Here is a 25,147-nt window from a genome sequence, read left to right as displayed (position 1 = left end):
TGGCCTTGCTTTAATTATGGGCTAGACCGTATCTGTACAGTCCAGATTTCTTGATACCTCTCAGGTGTTCTCTAAGAGAGGCTTCCTTGAGACACTTCTTGAGATCCAAGCAAAAGAAAGGCTGGACTATGGTTTGTCCTGCTTTTCTGTAAGCCGTTAAAAGGGTTGGAGGGTTGCTCACCTTGGTCCGTAGCCAGCTGAACCCCTCTGAATTCCATATGAACCCTGCACATCAGATTTACTGTGCAATTTCATAGGCAGCATACAGATTTAAAAAAAAAATCATGATTGAGAGAGATTCTACTCAAGATGTCTTCTTCTGACCTGTATATAAACTAGTCTATAACTTCAAGTGGGATGATGTGTTATTAATAAGAAAGTCGGCTGCATCTCACTAAATGTCAAGCCATTTTGTTAAGCTATCAAGAACAACAAGAATTGTGCAGGCCTTACTCTTGTGTGCTAGCTCTTCCCATTTTAGGAAAGATCTTTCTAATGCAAGTGCTGTATTTGCTATACCTTTTTTTTTCTTACACACATTTTATCCAAGAAATTATCTCAACTTGTTCTCAGTCCCAAAACGGCCACAGTTTTATAATCCTCAAATATAGTGAAAAATTACCTGAGGTTATCTTTCCATCAGATTCTCTTCTCCTTGCAGCAATCACACAGCATTACTTAAGAGCACTTCTGAACCTTTGCTCTGTCATCTGAACAACTTCTTGGCTTGGTCATGTTTCTGATGCTCCCATCATTTGGCTATTCATAAATTATCATTTGAGTCTGTGGTTGTGTAAAATATTAAAGAACGGTTCTTTTTATCCATATGCTTTTATCTGTAAGCAGGTATTCTTTGTTTCCCTTTGTAATACTAAATTTATCGAACCAGAAGAATGAGCTGTGCATGCTGTCTGGCCCCAGTTGTACACTGAAGATGCTGAATAGCGGAACTCAGTGATCTGAAAAGTGATTGGAAAAGTGTGTCCAGACATGCAAATGTGTTTATAAAAATCTGCTTGCCAGTTAGGGATTACATTTAACGTTATTCACAGGGCAGGGCTGAATATGCTGTGCTTAGATGTTAAGTTTATTGGTGCAATGCTGTTGGACGTGTGGTACGCAACAGCCCTGTTTTGCTCTGGCAATTGGCTGGCACTCTCTGGTGTTTCCTTTCTGTTTCAGCTCACGCCCAGAGCTACCCTGTGCCTCAGAAAGTTTGTCCAGGGAAAGAAAGGACAAACAAAGTAATTCGCTAAAGGTGTCTTCGTGGCTCATGTGGAGCAACAGCTCCAGACACAGTGTGCATTGCTGTATGGGCAGGAGGTGAAACTGTCTCTGATTTCCCAGGAAGAAATATGGCTGTGCTTGAGCAAGTCATTGACTTTTTGGGCTTTTCAGCACGAATGACATTGGTGTAGGTGTTCTAAATTCCCAGGCTTCAGTGTTCGACTTCTCAATACAGTGTTGAATCATTGCAGGTGATATCCATTTGCTGACTCTGTGGACTCTTATCAAAATCTCATCTGAAGCAGAGGTTGAAGCCCAGAAGACTGGTGGAGCCTTCATCTGCCTACAGGCTTTCCGCAGAAACAAAGCATAAGACCTGCTCAGCAGCCCTCACCCATCTATGTGTTTGGTTTGTAGGTCACAGCATCTTGGCAGGGATTAGTTTAAATAGAAATGTGCTAGATGGCTCTTTTGCATCTCTTTGCCTGGGTGATTAACCACAGCCGATGGTGTTGGATGTACCTCCTTGCACAGTGCTGCATGTCCTGTTCCCCGCCTGTGTGCAACTGGGTGGGGGGCGGGCTGTTGGATTCCAGCCTCATAAGCTAATCTGTGGATTTCAAAGGTTGTAACATGCCAAGTTTTTATTGACAGCAGCCTTAGATTTGAGCTGCCAGAACTAGAAATTCTTCTGAAGTCAAAGGGTACCAGAGCTCCCACTTGCATCCCAAGAGCAGAGTCCTGCCGGTAGTTGCCACGCTGATGTAAGAGTAATGACAACTTCTTTACTCATCCTTCTGCTTCATTTAGCATTGACTGTCTGGCTTTTACTTGGCAAGTGGATGCTTATCTGTCAAGCACTGCTACTCTTGTCTTTTCTGAGCATTGTTCTCATCGGATAACTTGTTTTCCATTTAACCCACAGTGCTATGTATGTATGCTGCATTGCTTCCTTGCTGTACCCATTCAATAGCTTATTGAATTCAGCCAGCGTGCAAAGAAAACCAAAACCTAAACCTCAGTGGATTTCCTCTCTCAAAAGATTGGCAAGCTGGATCTCTACAGAAGGTGTGATGCGGCAACCTTACCTGTCCTCAGTTCCTGAACACCTGCCATGTAACAAGTGATGGTGGTTGTGGACTTTCTAGCCTCTCTGACAATTGACCCTGGTTTTGTCCCTGAACTCCTGTTGTTGTCTTATTCCTCTACTAGAACTTATACACAGAAGGAATTGTGTGCTTTGATTTGAAAAAAGTGCTGTATCTCAGCATGTATTTTCCTGTAGGCTTTAATAAGGAGGGATCATTTGCAGGAGGAAAAGTGGGTCTGGTTGTGCCCTGGCAAAGGCTCAGACATAGCAGGATGTTTTCTTGGAATATGGGTGTGGGCTGGGTGCGGGGCAGTACTGCGGCAAGTGGGTAGCCAGTATCTAGTGTGTTCACCCAGAGGTGAGCTTCAGGGAGACTTGCGTGCCCAGCTTCATGCTGCTGGACTGCCACAAGATGTCACACTTAAACTACCAGTATGTGTAAATTAATCTCTAAGGTATAAAACACATTTGCCATCTTTCAGCAGGCATGTTTAATCTTGGTATTGTAGTTAATTAAATATTGTCATGTTTATGCCTAGTTAAGGCCCAGGAATGGTGGTAGCCAGTGTCGGGGGTGGTGTTTCAGGGATAGGGTTGAGAGGAAGTGCTGCGTTACCTCCCCAGGAAATCAAATGAGCGGTGGAAATCATAGGCTTGTACAAAAGGACGGTAGCACAGGCACCAAGTAGCACTGAAGCATTAACAGGTTATTCAGCATATCTCTGAACTACCCCAAAACAATTGCTCTTGCTGGGACCTTTTTGAAGGAAAAGTGTGGCCAAGGCAGCCAACGGCATTCTGGCCTGTATCAGAAATAGTGTGGCCAGCAGGAGCAGGGAAGAGATCGTCCCCCTGTACTTGGCACTGGTGAGGCTGCACCTCGAATACTGTGTTCAGTTTTGGGCCCCTCACTACAACATTGAGGTGCTGGAGCATGTCCAGAGGGCAACGAAGCTGGTGAAGGGTCTAGAGCACAAGTCTTATGAGGAGTGGCTGAGGGAGCTGGGGCTGTTTAGCCTGGAGAAAAGGAGGCTGAGGGGAGACCTTATCGCTCTCTACAACTACCTGAAGGGGGGTTGTAGTGAGGTGGGGGGGTCAGTCTCTTTTCCCAAGTAACAAGTGATGGGATGGGAGGAACAGCCTCAGGTTGTGCCAGCAGAGGTTTAGATTGGAGAGGAGTTAAAAATTGTTCACTGAAAGGATTATCAAGCATTGGAACAGGCTGCCCAGGGAAGTGGTTGAGTCACCATCCCTGGAGGTATTTAAAAGATGCGTAGATGTGGCACTTAGGGACATGGTTTAGTGGTGGACTTGGCAGTGTTAGGTTTATGGTTGGCCTTAAGGATCTTTTCCAACCTAAACAATTCTATGATTCTATAGCTTGTGGAGGTAGATTTGCAGCAGGTGTGTTTGCTCTGAGATTTAATCTAACATGTTTGCAGTTCTTTCTTTTCTTAAAACAAAAGAGACTGGAAATTTGTAACACAGAACAAGATGTCCAAGGAAGAAAAGGGCATGGCACAACTTCTCCTTTATTCATAACTTCCCTTCAACCATCAATAAGTGAAACAATAAAGCTCACAATAACATTGATCTTGCTGGTCCCTCAATCCTGTGGAATCATCTCTGTGTAACTAACAGCTTCCAGATGGGCAAGTGGCTCCTCCCTCTCAAGTTACAGCTGGGCACCTGAAAAGCACAGAATGAGAAAGCAAATAGTGGAAACAAAGCTGTGTATGTGTCTGGGAGTGTTTGAGTAAGTGACTTCTGTCTGGTAAGTTCCTAACCCTAAAAAGTAACAAACAGATTTGCCTTAAAGCCTGTTAACTAACTCTGTTATTGATTGGATTTTTTTTTTTTCCGTCTCAGAAAACAGATCATAATAGAAATTTTATTTTTCTTCCTGTCTCACAGTAGAGTTAAATTCCCTCAAGGACATAATTTTCAGTGTGATTGTCATCTTTAAAAGAAATTGAGGTAACTACCTGTACTTACTATATAGCTTATTCTCATTTGTCCTTCCCTTGTGTCTTTGTCATGAAAGTTATGTTGTTTTACTCCCTAAACTGCTTTTATTTTTCAAGTCAGGCTTCCAAGAAACAAATGTGTTTTGTTTGAAGCCCGTCACTTGTATAAAGAGCAAAATAATTTTAAGCCATCCTTGTTTTGCAGGACTATCATCTCATTTTTTGCAATGGAAATTGAACAAAAAGCAAGGTTAGGGGAAAATTGGTGGAGCTTTCACTAGGCATCATTAATAATGTCAAAGTATAGATAACCAAAATTCCACTGCAGAGCAATTTTACCCTGTTGCTAAAACTGTACTTTGAGTGAAATGAGTTATTCTTGGTCCATTCCTTGCATCCCAATCATGCAGCACAGAAACCTGAGAGTCTACAGTTCAGCCCCTGTGGAGTTGTCAACCCGAGGGCTCTGCTGATGTCTCTATCTCACTTAGAAAATGGCAAAATTTTCACAGTGAACACTGGTAATTTCCAGTGGGCTCCAATCTTAATGCCTTTCAATGATTTTGTTTCTTTTTTCTTTTATATGCATTGGAATTATAGTGACTTATTTAATGTTTGGCAATGAGTTCAGTCTATTTATGAATAAACACTGCCTTTTTATGCAAGAAAAATTTAACTCTTGGCAAAATCCATTTCCTCTGAGGAAATGAGATGTCTCCTAGTCAGTTGGCTCTGGCTGAAGTAAGAGGTCTTACAGTAACTGCACCCGTTTCCTTGACTTTTTTTGAAAAACTGAAGGATGTGGGGAAGCCAGCAGGGCAATAAACAGGAGACCTGGCTGCATCTGTGCATGCTGCTCCCCACTTTGCTGGGCATGCTGCCTTCTGTGTTTTCCACCAGCACTAAAGGCAACTGCCTTACAAATGGGAAAGAATTTTTTTCAATGATAAAACTCGCAGCAATCTCAAAGGCAATGGGAACCTTTATTTTGATTATTTTCAATGTATTGACATTGTCCTTTTATGCAAACTTAACTGTAAAACACTCTTGAGATACTGCATAGAAAATACACATAGGAAAAAAACATATATACACTTTCATAAAAATAGAATACATCTTGGTAAAATTACTTGTGTACAGTGTATTGACATTATTGAACCAAACTTACATCGTCATTAGAGAAAAATGTTCCATTTGCAAAAAAAACCCCCAAAACATTTTAACTGAGTTGTGAGTACTGAAATGGATATGGTTTTGAGCTAAATAAATGGCTATACCAGAATGTCAGAGTAAAAAAAAAAAAAAAGTTATAAAATACCTGCAGTATAAAGCAGATGTAGCCCTGTTTTTAATTCCAAAAAATAGTGACATCTCTAAACTTGCAGGGAAATCAAATGTACCAATTCCAAATTCTACTGTAGATTCTTTAGCTGAAAACAAACTTTAATATCATTTGTTTCAGTATTTGCAACCATCAGGTACAGTGGTTTTGAGCACACAACATAGTGTATTACAGCCCTAATTCTATCAGGTATTTGATAAGGAAAAAAAAAAATCTAACAGATATAAAATTGTAAAACACTTAGCAACCTTTAAAATACATAGACCACTTGAAAGTATGGTTGGATTTTTTCTTCTGGTTAGGCTTTTCTTTAGTTGCTTGCAACAGAGACTGCTCGTTGCTTACTGCTTTGACCACGTACTTCAGCTCATACTTGGATTTTTCTGCTCATTTTCAGGACAAACTGTGGAAAATGACTACTCCAGTGTAATAAATAAATCAAGTGGTAACAGGTCCTCAAAGCCATAGATTTTCATCTTGGAATAATGGGACTGAATGGGCAGCCTCAGGGAAGGAGGAAAAAAGAAAAGAGCATAGCACCATTTCAAGTGACATGGTTCACAACTGTTTGGCAGGCAGTAGAGTCAGTCTGGAAGTGGTAATACCCACTGGCATTTATGAATGTGGTTAAAATACTGCGATTACTGGTCAAGTAGTTTGGGTGTTTAATAGGGATAGGCTGACACAGCTATATAAACAATGAAAGTTGTCCGATACTCAATATTTCCATCGATGCTGTAGGATAAGGCTCTGACTCCCATGCGGTAAGTCTTTGGCTCTCGCAGCGGTTGGGTGGTGAACACGACTCCTTTCAAGTTCTCATCTCTCAGAGCAAATGGGATTGCTGGGTCCTCATCTGCCATTAAGAAAGTTGTCCTTGGGTGCATGACTTGATCGTGAGTATAGGCAACCAGCCGGATTAAATCCTGACCGGCAGCTATGCCAAAGGGGAGGGAAAGGAGTTTGTATTCCAAGGCATAGGTACTCAGATCACACTCCAAGTCGTTGGCTGGGCAGTTTTTGAGACAGAACCTAGGAATAAGCAGAGCACTTTAGGCCAGGGAGAAGGCACAATATTGTAAGTACTGCAGTAGGTCTTAAAGGAGAAATTCTTCCTCTGTTGCAGTATGCAGATTAAAACTTCTCTATAAAGATAATATGCTCATACACTCTTTATCCACTGTTCCTTTAAAGTTGCAGCCCAGTTTAATTTCCCATTTTCCCCTCAACAGGATCATCTCAAAGTACCAAGAGGTAATGTAAAGATATCGGATACATTATATGTCATTGTAGTCAATAGTATATGGTTTAGTGACCTTGCTCTTAGAGTTGAAAAGGTTGATTTAAAAGGTAGCAGGCAGCTCCATTTGAGGTTTCTGCATGTTAGATCATAAAATAAAGAATTTGGAATGAAGAAGGGCAGAGTAAATTTTACTTCTATTTATCAAAAGTGAAAACAGGCAATCGTTGCTGGCTCTGCTTGTCAGTGCTAACAGAGATCAAAGAACATTATCCATTTCAACTTAAGTATCATTCCAATTCAGTTTGATCACAAAAGATGGTTTCTGACTATGTAGCAAGCTATTTCCTTGAGTATATTAAAAGAAATTAATATGTGTTTTCCAGAACAGGGAAATAGAGTAACTTAAAAATAACAAAACTACTCACTGTAGCATTATTTTCATGACTAAAAGACTATTTTAAATGCTTTGAAATTGATGCTAAGTTGACCCTTCAGAGAAGTAAGTCAGAAACCTTAGATGCAAAGGCATGCTTGTAAGTGACAAATGAATGACACCAAATTGACAGAAGGAATCACAGCGTGTTGCCCACTGGGGTTCATATCATAAAGGAACATTTTGGTGCTGTTTACTCTTAGGTCAAAAGGAAAGTGCTGCATGGATACTGAGCACCAGCCAAGCTTGCCAGCGGCCACTGCTGTCTGGTTCTGCTGCATGGGAAACATGGAAAACTGCTGCTCAGGAAACCAACAATCATCTCGAGTGTTACTGCTTTACCTTTTGCTAGTATGAGCTTCACTGGTGTCAGTCAAACTTAGATACTAAGTTTCTTCTGACAAATACAGGTTAAGGATTCAAGCTTGGGGTGGGTGAAAAGGGGCTGAAAATAAAACGTACCCAGAAAGACGCTCTCGCTGATAGTTTGGTGGACAAGGTGTGTCTATGCACTGGTAGCTTCCTCTCATATTGAAACACATCTGATTTGATCCACAATTAATGTTCTGTTCAAGGCACTCATCAATATCTGAATGTAGAAAAACATGCAAATAATCAGCTGCTGGTACTTAGATGAATCTAACAGTTAAAAACTAGCTGGGCCAGTAAAGGCTGGGCAGACTGCAGAATGTACCTTTGCACACAGGGAAATCTTTCAGCATCTTGTCTTGCTGTTTGAGACACTGGAGCCACTAGTTCCAATAACATGCATTTATTATTGTTGGCACTTTATTACTGTGCAGGATGGTGTATTGTTCAAAAGCTGCCCTACAGCCATGATCCAACATAAACTGCAGTTGTCTTGTCAATAGAGGCTAATTAGGTAAATTTTCTTTTTTTGTGGATTAGAAAAATCTGACAGTACCTTTTTTTGACAGAGATGGGTTAAGGATTATATTGGGTTTGACCCTAGAGCTGCTGTTTACTTGCCTGGAGTTAAATCTGTAATGTAAGGTCACATGAGGAAACTTCAGAGAATAAGAAGTTGCAATTGTCTAATTTGCTGGTGTTTTATGAAGCATTAAAACATGAAATATAAAAACTTCTGAAACTGGAAATTTTGAATGCTGAATCTCATACAGCAACTTCAAAGAGGTAGCTTATACATGTACTGAATATGATTTGTATCTTATTTATTTACAAATGTATTTGTGAGCACTCCAAGAGATCTCCATACCTTGACAGGCTTTGCCATTGGGCATAAGGTGATAACCAGATGGACAAGTACACTGGTAACTTCCCAGGGTGTTTCTGCATTCATGCTGACAGGTATCTCTGGTTTCACATTCATCAATGTCTGTGGAAAGAAACATGAACACGTACACATCAGGATTATTTGACCCTGGTACTCAACTGAGGTATTTTTTGTCATATTTATATACAAGCATATGGACAGAGTTGGCGGAAGTTGTCTGGATCTTGTTTTCTGATGGGATTGAATGTGTAAGACTAGCACGTCCTTTCACACCTTACCGTTACACCTCTTTAATAATTAAAGTCAGCTTTGAGGGGATCCTCACCTCTTTTGATAGCAGCCATAATAAGTATTCTAGCTGAAAAGACTAGTCCTGATACAGAGTTCTGGGAAGAAAGGGGGAGGTGCAATCTGTATACATCGACAAGGTTATACAAATACAGTCTTGCCCCCAAAACCAAACAGAGCTGCCTGATGAGGTTTCAGGCAATATGCTTAGGAAACGCCCAGATTAGTTATCTCAGCAGAGGAAGCCTTGACAATGGGGGAGTTGTTCTTACAGTTAATCCCTCCTCAGGCAAAGCTGTTTCCCCTCCAAACTGATCTTCCCAGTGCTATGGGGATGAATTAAACTCAGTATCAGAGAAGACTATCAGTGAATGTTCATAACTCTTTTTTTTAATCTCCCTCTCAAATATAGAAGTACCAGACCACTTTATGTAAAATTTTCAAAGCAGACTAGTGTGATTTAGACACAGCTCATACATAATTATAATTTCTTTTGAAACATCTGCATAATTCAGGACAGCAGTAGAGACCCTACTCAAGTTAGTCTCATACAAGAGTTAAGACTTGCATGATTAAAACAGTGGAAGGAAGGTCTTTGCTTCCCCTCTCTTTGTCTGATTTACAGGAGTTGCATTAGATAAAAATGCAACCACAGAAGAGAAACAGATGTGACTGACTAGAAATTTATGGAATGTTAGCATCAAATCCTGATGGTTGTCTATTGAAATAACTTTCTTTAAAAAAAGCATCATTTGGGTGTGTTTTTCGTATTAAACAGTAATTTTTAAATTTAGGTGGTTATTCCAATGAAATGGAAGTATGAGAATATTAACTAATTCAAACTGGAAGCTGCGGTGAAGATCACAGATTTTAGCTTAACCCTTTCATCAGCAGTAGCTATTTTCCTAGGTCTTTCAATTAAATTGCTATACCCACAACAAACTGCATGTATACAACTACTGAAATGTCTTTATAATGTAAATACAAGGGTTGATGTCTGCCTGTCTATAATTTTTATTAATAAAAGTATATTCATATTTTCCAACATTATATATTGCTATATAATTCTAGCAATAATTCTGGTTACTAGAATCCAGCTGTAAGATCACTGTCTTTATCCTGAAAGGATATTGTGCCTCCTCTGAAGTGTCATTGGCACATATGCTAGGTTGAGGCACATAGCTAACGCACCACAAACTGCGATGGTCAGTGCATTGGGACAAGCTCTAGTAAGGCCTACGCTGTGGTACCTAGTCCTGAACTCAGCAGCATTATCGCAAAATAACTGAATAGTTTTTTTTAAGATACTCAAAATGTGAGTTAAGTTGGCAAAATCTGGCTTAAGATAAGCATATTTCAAAAGATGGAACTCATTTTTATTATCACCATCTGTCCTTTTTGTAGAGCATCAGGTCTGGTGATTCCCTCCCAGAAGACAAGGCGAGCCCAGGCTCAAGAGCCCCATGGTGGTCCCTCTCCAGCCCATATCTGTTCGGCTGTCTGGGGCAGGGAGGGGAGCATACTTCAGGGAGGCTGGGAGGGAGTGCCCAGTTTCTGGCTCTAGACCAGCAGTTACTGAGGGTCTAGATCCACGGACCACTACTGCCGCATGAGAAAAACCTGACATTTCTAGCTCTTGAGCAATAGTTTGTTAGGGTTTTGGTTGGTTTTTTAACTTCTTATTTCTTCACATTTAGTACAAATTGGTCAATGAACAGTACAGGCTGCTGTTCCTTTGACTTTCACAAGGAGCTGAATTAAATTTTCGATACCTGCGAAAATAGCAGCATGTCATTGAAAAACCTCAGAAAAGCTCACGGAGTAAGGAGGAAGTGAACGAAATGCTTGATGGTTAAAGGTGCCAAATACCTTTGTTTCCTGTTGGTATAAGAGTCTGCTTTGAGCCTTTGCACCTCTTAAAAGAAAAAAAAAAAGGGGGGGAGGGTGGGCAGGGCTTGCCAGTTACTGTAACTACCCTGCTCTCCTCATCATGGAAAAAGAAGTGGTAGTGCTATCTTTGTCACAGCTTACAACAAACTCCCTATTAGTTTACTTGTAATCAGGCTTTCCAGGCTCAGTGAATTACATTACAACCCGCTATATATCATAACTACAGACAATTTAAAAGCTTCTGCTTATATTGCCCGTACAGCCATGACTAACAGTCCTGTAGCAGTGCTGGCATTGGCCCTAGTGTGCTCAATTCTAAAATCCTTATTCAAAACCTTTTTGAACCAGATTATTACTACCATCAGTGGGAGTCTGACATAAGCAACATCCCCAGGACTAGACTGGATCTACTGGTGTTTTTTAGTGTGAGAAAATTCACAAAAGTGAGCTACCATAATCGGAAGAAAGAGAATAGCAGAGGGAAATAATGTGCAAACACACAATAAGCAGCACAATTAAAACGAGGTTACAAGGAGGAGGTTTGAAAACATTTTTGCTACAACGTGCTCAGGAGACAAGAACATGCAGAACTCTCTGAATATTTATCAGGGTAATAAGAAAAAAAACACAGCACCACAAACCATCAGCCCCTGGTATATATGAAACAGTAACCTAAGAATAAGGACCAAAACAAGAGAATTGCATAGATATGACTGACATTTACCTACACATCTGTCATTTCTTGCCTCATAGCCTTCAGGACAAGTTTCTCTAATGTTCCTTCTAGTCCTGGAGAAAGGTATTCTGCTGTTTCTATACTCTGAGAAGGAGCTGTAGAGATTTGAGGAGTGCCTGTAATATTGTTGAGGTTGATAGTTGTCTCTCACAGGGGAAAATTGAGCATAGTTATAGCTATTGTAATAGGCACCATAATTTGGCAATCTCTCCAATCCAGCGCAAGATTTCCCATCACCTAATAAATGTTGTCCAGGTGGACAGATACACTTGAAGCTGCCAGGGGTGTTGGTGCATTGAAATGCACAGGGTTTAGGCACTTGTTCACATTCATTAATGTCTGCTCATGTGACATGATCCAGAGCAACAAACCATGTGGAAAGGAGAAAAAACAAACAAACAACAACGCATAACTATATGTGTATATATATATACATATATACTTATCTCAGTCTGTAGAACAAACTGAAGACATAGAAGTGAGATCTTGAAGGCAGTAAAATACAGCAAACACGATACCAAGTAGGCTGGTTATTCTATCCTGTGCAGTAATACACCTTTACTCTTTCTGTAAGGCTGCTTGTGACTTAAGACTGTGCTCACATAGGACAAGAACTCTGTGCAAAGTCTTGCCTCAAGTGTTACTGAAGATAAGATGTGGATATAAAACTGGGATCCAAGCCTGTTCCCCTGCTTTTGCAAAAGCAGGGCAGTGTGATAGCCTGAAAGCTGCTGGCTGCGGTTCCTGCTGGTTACCAGAAAAGATGCAGTGTGAGAAATAAGTGGCCCTTAGGACCCCTGCTGTTCATCGTTGCAGCCTAAGCTGCTCACTACTACTTCAGTAATTATTTTTTTGTCTCGAAGTGCTCCACAGATGGATGGGGGAAGCTGTTAGGCCCTTCTTTAAAGGAGGATACTTAACACAGAGCATTCTTAAGAAGTACAGCGTTAGAAATTCATTCAAACTGGCACCGAGGGAAGCTCGGAAGCTCCAATACAGTTATTGTACTCTGTGTGAGGTGAAAAATTGGGTCTCAAGGACGGACAGTGTCACAGGGGAAGGAGGTCAGGTATGTTCTAACCTTTCATGTTGTTACTGGTCATTCCAGCTGTGAAAGGTTAGAGACTTAACAGTAAATATTAATTCACTTTTATACAATTAAAAAACAGAATTACTTTTTTTCTAAGGATTTTTTTTTTTAAGTTGCCTCCCTTTAAATTGTAATCCAAAGTAATTTGACCAACCCTAGCAGTAAATATCCATCCTTAAATCAGAGTGATGAGCATACAAAGCATGGTAAAGGGTTTAAGGATGTAACATGATGAGTGTCCTTCATGCAAAATAGAGTAAATATGAGTGCTCTTGGATACTGTAGGACCAGGCCTTCTCCCACAGTTTCTCTAGTGCTACCAGAAAGAAATTTTCTAAAATTTTCACCAAGTTACTTCAGGCCCAGCTGAAAATTTGACGTATATGGTATTCCTTTTCAAACCTACATTCATTCTTTACTAGAAAAACACAAAAAATTGCTAATTCCGAAACAGGAATGTGCAACTCTGCAATGATCAGAAATAAATAACCTGATATTAACATACATAACAACATATCTATAATTGACATATATTGTAAACCTTTTTTTACTAGAATTTAAAGATTATCTTAGTGGTGGCTCAATAAAGGTTTAATTATTTCATATTAGTGGAAAGTGTGTATTCTTTAAATTATTACTGTAAAAATGCCATTAAGCTAGCGTTATTACAGTCTCACTTTGGTTCCCTCTGAACATAGTATTTTGAGCATAGTTTGTAACCCTCCAAGACACAAATGCATGCTAATGGTATTTAAAAAGTAACACTGTTCAGAAATGTAGTAGAATATTAGATTGCATTTTTATTAAGTCTTTAATACTTTATATGTTTTAAAGAATTTTGGGGAGTATTAATAATTAAATGTTTTGAGAGCTGGAAATCCAGGGATAATTACTGCAGAGTATTGCAGTATTTTCCAATTGTTATTTCACAAACACGTAACTGAAACTTTATATATTAGTTGAAATATTATTAGGGTAATATAACTTCGTTTTTAGTATGGCAACAACTAATATGAATTTTAAGTTTATATTCCTTCATTGTGTGCTTAAGATGAAAAACATGTTACTCATACACATGTAAAAGAATACTGAAACTCACACTCAACTATTTTCTAACTGCAGAATTTAACATTCTTTACCTGCAGAAAACAGTGCACATACATAGCTATTGTCTAACATCTAACATTTTGTTCCCCTGTACTCGGCACTGGTGAGGCCGCACCTCAAGTCCTGTGTTCAGTTTTGGGCCCCTCACTACAGGAAAGACATTGAGTTGCTGGAGTGTGTCCAGAGAAGGGCAACCAAGTTGGTGAGGGGCCTGGAGCACAAGTCCTGTGAGGAAGGGCTGAGGGAGCTGGGGCTGTTTAGTCTAGAAAAGAGGAGGCTGAGGGGAGACCTTATCGCTCTCTACAACTACCTGAAGGGGGTTGTAGTGAGGTGGGTGCTGGTTTCTTCTGTCAGGTGGCTGGAGATAGGACAAGAGGAAATGGCCTCAAGTTGCAGCAGGGGAGGTTTAGTTTGGATATTAGGAAAAATTTCTTTACTGAAAGGGTTGTCAGGCATTGGAATGGGCTGCCCAGGGAAGTGGTTGAGTCACCATCCCTGGAGATATTAAAAAAGCGCGTAGACAAGGTACTTCAGGACGTGGTTTAGTGGGCATGGTTGACGGTTGGACTCGATGATCTTAAAAGTCTTTTCCATCCTAAATGATTCTATGATTCTATTCTATGATCTTTACAACAACCAATGCCCTTGGAACAAATTGTGGATAAACAATATAAGACTACCATAGAAATAATGAAAGAAAACACGTGAAGATTCGAGCAATTTCTTTCATAGGATCCTCCTCTGCAATACAAGTAAAATTGAAGGCAGCAAGTCACTTGCATTTATACCATAGCCATCCCTGGGGAAAGTGATCGCTGACCAACTGGTAAGCCTAGGTCTCCACTGGACAGTATCCCTTTGATTACGCACTATGAGTATTAAATATTTACAAGAACAAGGTGAATTGACTTTGAAACTAAAATAGCTAAATTCTCGTGCATTCTTTTAACTTGAAAAATAATATTTCATTTTGAATTCTAGATAGCCTTGCATGTATTATATGCAAAAATGCTTTATAACAGCTTTTGATAAAGCCCTTCCTTCTATGATACGGCATGTTGAGATCCAACACAGTAATATTGTAATTTAGTTAAATGGGCATGCATGTATCTATGGGTGTTGTGATGACAAATGAACACCTTATCCCCATCTGACAGACAGGATTGCAGCACAAAGGACTTTACACAGGGTAAGAGTAGCACAGGTAGGAACAAAGTTCAATTCTTCTGTTTCAGTCTGGGGCCCTACTTTTCAACTCTTCCCCGTGCTCACTGGAAACATTAACAGTAAAAACTGGATTTTATTAACACATGTGAACTAATATCTTTGATGCATCTATATTTTAAATATATTTTTAAGCAGATAAAAATTCAAAGGTGCATAAAGGTCATACTTTAATTTAAGAGGGAGCTTTCAGTGCTCCTTGGTCAGAAGACAGCTTTAGGGCAGCTGCTAGTGTTTTGTGAAAATCTGTAGTCCTATACTTTATCAAGCTTATTAATGTCAGAAATTTAAATGGTTTTAATATATGTTAAGGAGTCTGGGATTGATTTTATTTCAGTAGAGAGGCAGCTGGTGGAAGTAATGTCTTGGTCTACAGCCAAACAGTTTCTTACTGCAATTTAATCTCTTTAAAAAAAAAATCAAAAAAAAAAATCCTGGCTTTTGGTACTCCAAAACCTTAGGTTGTTTAAAAAGAAAAAAAATAAAATCCTGTTCTTCAAAGCAGCTGTTTATCACTTATGAAAGCTAATCTTTAAGAAGTCATCACAGAGGAATGCTTCTTGGATAATGATACATGAGACCAACTGAAACCAACTTCACTTAGTGTCATATACCAATATTCATAAATCATTATTATCAGGGTGGATCAGCTATTATATTTTAAATATTCTACATAAATACAGAAAAGGTGAATCTAAATGATCCTAGTGCCATCCTGAGGTCTGTTAAATACCAGGGGAAGTGTTTTATGCACTTGCACTGACACCATACATTAAACTCTCTTGCTATCCATGTTAGAGCTACGAGAGCATCCTTCAAATGCTACGTATGTGTGTGTGGGAGAAAGCTCTGCGTGTTTTTATGCTAAAACGTTCTACGTAGATAGCACAGGGGAGTAACTACATGATCAGCATTCCTGTGACTGACAGGAATGCTCTTTCCCTGCTGTGATCCACCCAAACCAGAATGGGGAGTGTTGAGTGATAAATGCATATCAGCTTCCTCCACTTTACCCATATGGGGAACACCCTTTGCAATTCTAATGGGTGGGTAAGCATGTTTGCTTGCAGAAGCAAGTTCTGGGTGTTATCCTGCCTCTTGCAACACACTTCTTTGGGTGTTCTCCTTTAGGGGAGTCCATCACCCCCTGCTTGACTCCTTTCAGGTGTGAATCAATGCAGTCCAGAGTATAGCCAGGCATATTTCACTGTCCAATCAACTAACAAATCTGACCTGATTTTTATAAATGAAGCCTCTTGCAGAGCGGTAGCTCACCACATCCATCCACCAGTACTCTGAGACCCTTGCACGCTTTGTTTTCAAAGTATGGACCTATAACAATCTCTGTTTGGAATTATTTAGTTTTGACTATCTGTTTTGAATGGGACGCTTTGTTTTAGATGGGTAATTTTGAACTTCAGTGCAAATTTGTGTATAGAGCATAGTCGTCAAATGGGATAGCATTGTTGGATATGTTGCAGCAGAAAGGTCAGACAAAGCAGCAGAAAATATGTGATACTAATGTGATTGGACAACTTACCCACACAAGGTCTTCCAACTCCCTGGGACCGATACCCTCTTGGACACACACAACGGTAACTTCCTCGTGTGTTCTCACAAATCTGGTTATAACGACACTGGTGGGTTCCATCCCAGCATTCATCAATGTCTGCAAGCAACAAGGCAAGGGGAAGTAGTCAGATTTTTCCTGAAACTTCTTACAGCTATAAACTTCTTAATGTAGAAGGAATGCAGTTAAGCCACAAGTGACTTTGGCCCTCTAGATAGATTTAGCCTCTCAACATATTCTTTTCTTACCTGGTACCATGATTAGGCATTACTGTATAACAGTTTGTGTTAGGAATCACAATCTTTCACAATATGAAAGCAGATTTTGAGCAGATACACAGATAAATTTTTCAACTGTATTGCATTTACACACACTTTTCCTGTTAATTTTCAAAACTTGTCATTGAGGTTTTCAATGTGATCAGCTACTCTCCAAAGAGACATAATCCATCTTCCTGTCATATCCCACTAGAAAAAAAGTTTTGGTAGTATGTATAACATCGGTTATGTTTAAAAGCATCCCTGATAACTGCAAGGACCTGTGACTGTGATTCACAGCTCCTGAGACAAACTCTTAAGAAAGCATTCACACATGGGGCAAAACATTTCAGTCAATGAACAGTTCATAGAATTCAAGGTGACAATGCAGAAAAGATGCTGCGGGAAACCTTACTGTTCTTTCTTAAGAGCAATGGAATATTAGAAGTGGCAAGAATACAGCTATTCTTTTAATACCAATTACAAAAAAATTAAATGCCTATGTTCCCATAAATGAAAAAAAAAGTTGGTGCCTTAATATGTGCCAGTCTTCACAACTGGAGATGGACTGTCTCTAAGATTATTGTTTTAAAAAGAAAAAATTCATCATTGTCCCTGTGTTTACCATCATCATACAGTACATTAACACTTCTACTCACCAATACAAGTTCCATTTTCTGTTTTGGTCATTCCACTGGGACACAGATCAATGCACTTATAGCCACCACGGGTGTTTTTGCAAAGTTGATCAGGCCTGCATACATTCTGCCTGCACTCATTTACATCTTATTAAAAAAAAAAAAAAAGAAAAAAAGGCAAGAATGGAAATGAACTCTCTTCCTTATGCTCAATTCCTAACGAGCAGAATAATCTAGCTTTAATTATACTGTGTACATGCATTTGAATGTACTTCATGCACATTTGTCAGTCACCCCAATTCCCACTTCCTCTGGCTTTTAGTACTGCTTTACAAACAAATTCAGAAATGCATACTAAGTATATAATCCATAGTAGGATTTTCATTCATAAAGATTTCCAGTAACAAATACAGCAACAAATAAATGTTGAACTATGTCCACTGGAAAGAGGGAATGAACATTCAAAAATTCATTCATACCCATGCATTTTCTGCCCTTTAGCTGGTATCCTGGATCACAACCACAGTGGAAACTTCCTATAGTATTGAAGCAACGCTGGTGACAGGAGTTGGACTCTTGACACTCATTAACATCTGTTGAACAATACAAATCCTTGATATCATAGCTGTGAATTGCCTTGTCATCATTTACCTGAACAGTGTTTTGCTTGAGTCAACATTCGGGACTCTGCTTTGAGCTCTAGTTATTACAATATTGAGGTATGTTCAGAAGCGGTTACTTCTCTCATTTCTTTGTAACAGAAAATGCACATGGGACACAAAAGCAAGAATGTTAGGTTATTCCCTGATAAATTTTAAAATTTATTTCTAAAGATGGAAAAAGCAAAAGGTTTAAAAAACAAACAAACAAAAAACTCAACCCCCAAAAAAACCCCACAACCTTAAAAATGAAAATTTATAGATACCTTATTGGGAAATGCATCTTTTAAAAAGTTATTTTCAATTGTGTGAAAGACAGTATTTTCAGTTTCTGAAAGCTAACACCAAAAACCAGAGAACTCTCCATACCTTGGCAGCTAAATCCATCAGCTGTCCTCCTAAAGCCATTCCCACATCTAACCATGCAGCGGTATGAGCCAATGATGTTTTCACAGTCCTGGCCAGCGTGGCAGGTATGTCCACCCAACGCACACTCATCAATATCTACAATTAAAAAGAAGCTGTAAACCTCACTATCTCAAAGTGAAACAAAGATTAAGCAGCGTCTTGAGCATGATCAACTATGAAATACTTGATTGCAAATATATTCAGATATGAAATAACTAGAATACCACCAATAAATTATACTCTTATAATAAGAAAATGGCCCAGCCCAAACAGAACAGTTCCCTAGCAATTTAAGTGCAGTGGGGCTTTTGTATCCAACCCATCCACAGCAATCATTATCTTACCCTGACACATTCTACCATCTGCAGAGATAGTGAGGCCTTTTGGACAGGAGCAGTAGTAAGATCCCATGGCGTTATGACAGGTATGGGAACAAGGATTTCGCACAGCACATTCATCTTCATCTGGAACAAGGGAACATTTGAAAAACCAGTGAGACTTCACAAGAATTTACAAGAAACTATACCAAACAAATCATTCATAAGAGGTATAAGTCTGGTAGACCCATGGGGCAAAACTAGAACTAGCAATGGAGCAGCTTCACAGAAACGGTTCAGCGGTGCATTCTCCATGCTTATTTTTACGGTTACCAAACCTGCAATAACACGGCTTGCTGAAATCTTGCATTAGCTCTGCAAGACTGGGTCACTACCGCGGTAATGAATGTTTAAGACAATCTTTTCAAGAGAATCTCTTTACAACAGAAAAGATGGGTTTCAGTGTTAGACTTAAGATTTCCTGGAGACGTGCACAGATTACTACATGTGCCATATTAAAGTTTTAGAACTCATACTGTTTTACAGATGATACTGCAAGTGGTTGTTATGGGTTTGTGTGGCATGGGTTTTTTTGGTAGCAGGGAGGGGCCGCAGGGGTGGCTCCTGTGAGAAGCTGCTGGAAGCTTCCCCGGCTCCCAGGCGGACCCGCCTCTGGCCCAGGCCGACCCCGTCAGCAATGGCGGTAGCGCCTCTGGGAGAGCAGATTTGAGAAGGGGAGCCTGCAGTGAGGAGGGGGACTGGAATGCGAGAGGAACCCCTCTGCAGATACCGAGGTCCGTGAGGAAGGAGGGGCGCCTGAGGAGGTGGATGCCCCCCCCGCAGCCCGTGGGGAGACGGCAGGCTGTGTCCCCCCGGCCCATGGAGGGGAGCGGGGGAGCGGAGGCCCCCCAAGATGGCCGTGACTCCATGGGAGAGCCCGCGCTGGAGCAGGCTGTGACTGAAGATCGGCCCGTGGAAAGGACCCACACCGGGGAAGTTCGGGAAGAGCTGAAGCCCACGGAAAAGGACTCACACTGGAGAAGTTTGTGAAGGACTGTCTCCTGTGGGAGGGACCCCGCGGCGGAGCAGGGGCCGAGTGAGGAGTCCTCCTCCCCCTGAGGAGGAAGGAGCGGCACAGACAAGGTGTGGGGAGCTGACCCCGACCCCCATCCCCTGTTCCCCTGCGAGGAGGGAGAGAGAACCGGGAGTGGGGTTGAGGCGGGAAGGAGGGAGGAGTGGGGGAAGGTGTTCTCAGGTTTGGTTTTGCTTCCCAATATCCTTGTTTTGTTTTGACTTGTAGTAAATTAAATTGGTTTGGTTTCTTCCCCAAGTTGCGCCTGGCTTTTGCCAGTGACCATAAGTGGTGAGTGATCCCTCCCAGTCCTTATCTCGACCACGAGCCCGCCTTTATATTTTCTCCTCATCCCACCGTGGCTGGGGTGGGGGGGCAGGGAGCGAGAGAGCGGCTGCATGGTGCTTTGTTACCGGCTGGGCTGAAACACGACAGTGGAAAATTGTTTTAGCGACCTTATTTTCAGTTTTCCTGCTTTTAAACCTTTCGGATAGTGTAATGTTTGTTTCTTGTAGAATTTCTTTAATTTGTAAGCTTTCAAGGGGTAATGAAATAACTCCACAAAATTTTATCAGATGATTGTTCCCTAAAACAAACGTGACTCAGTCGACAGCTAAAACGCTTATAGCCTTCTCTTGACCTCCATCCCCCAAGCAGGAACTTGTGCGCAGTTGTCTAGGTTGCCAACATTCATCCTTCCCTCCACACAGACCATGCGAGTGCTTCACTACTTTGCAGGCTCAGCAGATCCTGTGGCTCAGTGTCCCCCCGTTGTACCTGAGGTACTGATGAAAAGCTGTCTGGGCACTACTTCTATTCTAGATGAGTACAGAAGTGAAGTCTTCACCTGGCTTTGGATCCATACCCTTTCATCAAAGGTTACTTACACTTTTTGAAGTATGCACTTCATGCTTGGAAACTCTAGATAATGGTGATGTGGTTGAGTACTGCATCCAGCTCTGGGGCCCCCAGCACAGGACAGACATGGGCCTCTTAGACCAGCTCCAGAGGAGGCCACGGAAATGGTCAGAGGGCTGGAACACCTCTGCTATGGACAAAGGCTGAGAGAGTTGGGGTTGTTTAGCCTGGGGAAAGGAAGGATCCGGGGAGACCTTACTGCAGCCTTTCAGTATATAAAGAGGGCTTATAAGAAAGATGGAGAGAATTTTTGCCGGGCCCTGTAGGCGACCTGGTAAAGGGCCAGGACAAGGGGTAACAGTTTTAAACTAAAAGAGGGTAGATTTAGATTGGAAATAAATACTAAATTTTTTATGATGAGGGTGGCGAGACACTGGAACAGGTTGTCCAGAGAAGCTGTGAATGCCCCCTCCCTGGAAGTGTTCAAGCTCAGGTTGGACAGGGCTTTCAGCAACCTGATCTAGTGAAAGATGTCCCTGCCTGTGGCAGTGGGGTGGAACTGGATGATCTTTAAAGGTCCCTTCCAACTCAAACCATTCTATGAATCTATGATTACACACTACCGTTTTCACATCATTACCTGAACAGTAAGGCCCAGTGGAGTCCAAACCAAACCCAGCAGGGCACTGATTGCTACGATCTCCTGTATGGTAAAGGAAGCACATGTTACTTGTGGGTGAAAATATGGCAATTTTATTACTTTTAAAAAACCTTTTAACATTAAGACTTGCAGCCCAGCTATTTATAAAATATTTATTATACTTGGACACTAAAATAGAAACTTTTTAAAATCTAGACTTCAGTGGTTTTTCTACTTGGGCAGCAAAAGTCAGTAGTACATGGTTTTTGCTGTTTTCAGAAACATTAAACTGGTGGGGGGTTTCCCTCAGAGTGACTGCAAGTTGCATCCCAGCCTAATACATCCTGCAACGTTCCTCCATAAAGTTTTCCTTATTAAAAGAACAAAGACCATTCAGTTTCACTTCACGTAAAAGGAGGGAAATAAACCCAAACCAAACAAATCACCATGTCATAGATTGTGATAAGTCACTGTAGAAGAACACAAGTGTGTACTATGAACTGTAATGGAAAACTCCAGTAGAGACTGCTCAAAGACCACATATATTTTGCTGCTTGAAAATTGATTCAATGAATATGAAATTTTTAAAAAAGCAGTATATTAATTGTGGGAGGAAATAAATGCAAGTTCAGTAAAGGCCTGGCCAGATTTATGCATAGGCATAACTTGATCTGGAGACTTCCTTTTATCAGACCTCTTTTTAAAACAGAAAAAATAATCTTATTTGGTTTCCAAATTGCACAATCAGTTCATAGCCTGGCAAGTAGGAAGATAATTATTTTACTTCATTTAGAATGTTGTTATTGAAAAGAAAGACTGAGATGGGCAATCCCACTGTTTCATTTACTTTCAAACCTCAGTTCTTTCTCTACTATGTAAAAAAAGCCAACCAATTATGACTTCTCAAAGGAAAACCCACTTACACAAATATAAGCCCTACTCCTTAAGATCACTTAGGTGAAAGGCAGCAGCTAGTAATGCTAAGGCACAGTACAACAGATGATGTTGCTACTAGCTTGCCACCTCTGTGTTAGGAGTCAGGAAATTTACAGACCGTACATAAGCATATGTCTACACAGGGCTGCATAACTATGCACCGTTCATATCTGGCCTTAAAAAATGTATCCATAAAGTACCAGTTAAGTTTTCAAGCTGCAGCTCAGCATCATATTTTCTGTATATGCCAAATAATTCCAGAGAAGTTCAATCTGAGGAATGCCTTAGGACATCTTACCCATTTAGTGCTGAATTTTGAATGTTCTTCTACTTCATTACTACCTTACTTATGTTTATGTGGTTTTTGCTGTGAGAAGAAGATTCACAATCCTTTTTTCTCAACAGCTATGCAAAAAACAAACCCAAACATAAAACCCCACCAATGCTTGACCACACACAAAAGCGACGGTAATTTCATTTTAGAGAATGAAAGGTACATGCAAAGAAATGGAGAAATGTTTTAGGCTGGCTACCTGAAGCTACTGGTGATGCTAATAGCAGCATCAGCAAATGCAGACGTACATCATCGATGAGAACTACAGGTGAAGAGTAAGTGCAAACTGCAACAGCTTTTACGTATTAGTCTATGGGTATGTTAACAAGACACGTAGGTCCCAGGATCTACAATAAAATTACCCAAGTTTCACAGAATTTCCTCTTTCAAGGCCATAACTGGCTTTTGAGAATACAGGTAATGAATTTTAGGAAGATAGGATATCATGTTTCCATTGTTTTATTTTTGTGAAAGATTAATACAGTACCTTTTGCTATAGAAGCGTGGATTTTAAAAGCCATAGTTTCTTCCAGTGGGTTGTACTCTGTTGTAATAGAGGAAGCATGGAGTGTTTCCACCAAGAAAGGCATCTTTCCTTTAGTGTAATCATAGGTGATAGTGTGGTTCCATGTATAGGGAACACTAACTCCATCTATAGTGAAGAGACGAGTAGAATGGGCATACAGTTGCCCAGGACCAGTTTGAATATAGTCTTCTGTATAATCCTGAAACAGCAAAATTCAGGCATCAGCCACTGAGTACAGCCAACACCACTGCGGTTTTTGTATTTTAAAGTGGTATGAGATGTATTCCAAGAAACATTTTTTTTTCTTAACAGCTGAACATAACATATTTCACACAACACATGCCTTTTTTACTCTTATTTTAACTGTTGAATCTTAACAGCATCTGGTACATTTCTTCAAATAAGAAACAGGCTGTGGTACTGAGGAACCTGATGACAGGGGCCTCAGCAGAGCATTTCCAAAAATCTGAAAATGATCTTATTGTTCTGTAACAATCTTTTGAGGTCTAAATATTTTTTGTGTTTCTAAGTCAGATGCTGACAACATGTGCTAAATAAACAATCAGTAGAGAAAAATTCTGCCACTGAAGAAAGGTATAAATATTGAACATGATAAATATTGCAGTGTATTGAAATATCAAGAACTTCATGTATATTTATTGTACTGTGGGATTAATATATTAAAACAATTTCACTGGTTACCTACCACTAACTAATTACCACCTTTATAGAAACAATGGTAAAGAATATTCTTTCTTGTACAGTAAAACAAATTATCAAGCACCTGGTTTTAAACCAAAACTTTAATACCACATATTGTATTAAGCAAAATGTTTGTCATGTGATATACTAAACCAAAAAGCTAGAAAAACAGTTCCTTTGAACTCCATCTTTCTATCAGGAGTACAACGTCAGTGATAGAAGCTATCTTACTAGGAGCAGTAGAGAGTATCTCCAAGAACCAACAGGCAGAGCAATTCAGTAGCGAGATTATAACCTTTTGCCATACAATCATGCAAACTGCCCTCTCTAATCATTCCTGAAAAAGGTCATAGAGAAGTGTCATTCTTTGAAAAAGCAAATTCTGCAAAACATTTCAGATGAATTGCATAATAGGACTGTTTACCATAATAGATATCTCCACAAGAGAAAGTTTTGATGCTATAGCAGAGAAAGGAGCACATCATTAACAGCATCATGACAGTGTGCACGATAACACCACACCCTGTGTTGCAATCCAATTCAGAATCTGTTAATCCCCTGTCTTTGCAACTTCATCAGCCACAGGAATGTTTCTCTGCCAGACTACATGTAATTGTAGCTGCAAATGAATCAACAGTAATATTGAGAAATTTTTGCAAGGTGCCATGGTATAAGAGAGCTGGTGTCATCCTCAGGGAAGGCAAAATGTCAGGCAGGTTTAAGATGCACCTTTATAGCTCTATTGAAAGCAACACCTGACATGCCTGCCTGTGATAACTAGCCCCAAAGACACTTCTCAACACTTCCTTCTAACATCTAAAAACCTTGGGTGACCCGTACTATCTTCCCAATGACAAGTTCTTGTTTTTAAAGGCAATGTGAACATCTGTCAGTTAAACCAGGCATAGAATAAGTCACATACTATAAAACAGTTTTCAGGCCTTAGTGTCTACTGCTTGAATATAGATGAGAGATGAAGCATGTATCAATGAGAGAAGGGGGTGGTATCTCGAGCAGCTTTACCTTCACATCAACATCAGCTACTGACTGGAGCTGCAGCACGTGGCCACTCACAACAACATCCAGCAGCAAGGCTCCATCCGAATCCAAGCCCCGGGCAATATGAGTCATTCGCAGAACCTCACCTATGAATTTTAACAGCACATTGATTTATAAAACATCTTAACCAGAGACTCATGTTAGCCACACAGTATCTGAACTGGGATCCCTTGAGCAGTTATTTTATACTCATTTTTATAAGGTGTACCCTGCCTATAATAAACTTCACATTTTTCAAATCACAGCTCTAAAAGCTGTATTTAAGCCTCAGAAAGCCAT

At 40.3% G+C, this 25,147-nt stretch overlaps 1 protein-coding gene across 1 annotated transcript in view; it reads right to left on the bottom strand.

Annotated features, from left to right (window-relative positions):
* Positions 1-6,291: 6,291 nt before the first annotated feature.
* The window catches only part of HMCN1 (hemicentin 1), a 208,539-nt gene continuing 189,683 nt past the window's right edge, over positions 6,292-25,147 (bottom strand). The window contains exons 96-107 of the mRNA XM_010580732.1: positions 24,833-24,954; positions 23,069-23,306; positions 21,312-21,374; positions 18,769-18,888; positions 18,386-18,520; positions 17,837-17,950; positions 17,379-17,504; positions 16,433-16,561; positions 11,460-11,810; positions 8,540-8,659; positions 7,765-7,891; positions 6,292-6,658 (exon numbers count right to left, since the gene is read on the bottom strand). Of these exons, the coding sequence (XP_010579034.1) occupies positions 6,292-6,658; positions 7,765-7,891; positions 8,540-8,659; positions 11,460-11,810; positions 16,433-16,561; positions 17,379-17,504; positions 17,837-17,950; positions 18,386-18,520; positions 18,769-18,888; positions 21,312-21,374; positions 23,069-23,306; positions 24,833-24,954 (2,012 nt within the window). The remainder of the gene's footprint in view (positions 6,659-7,764; positions 7,892-8,539; positions 8,660-11,459; positions 11,811-16,432; positions 16,562-17,378; positions 17,505-17,836; positions 17,951-18,385; positions 18,521-18,768; positions 18,889-21,311; positions 21,375-23,068; positions 23,307-24,832; positions 24,955-25,147) is intronic.

This window comes from Haliaeetus leucocephalus, unplaced genomic scaffold, assembly GCF_000737465.1.
Source record: "Haliaeetus leucocephalus isolate CR32 unplaced genomic scaffold, Haliaeetus_leucocephalus-4.0 Scaffold730, whole genome shotgun sequence".
Taxonomy (NCBI): Eukaryota; Metazoa; Chordata; class Aves; order Accipitriformes; family Accipitridae; genus Haliaeetus; species Haliaeetus leucocephalus.
The sequence above is the reverse complement of the archived record's forward strand: the minus strand, read 5'-3'. Positions and strand labels throughout refer to the sequence as shown.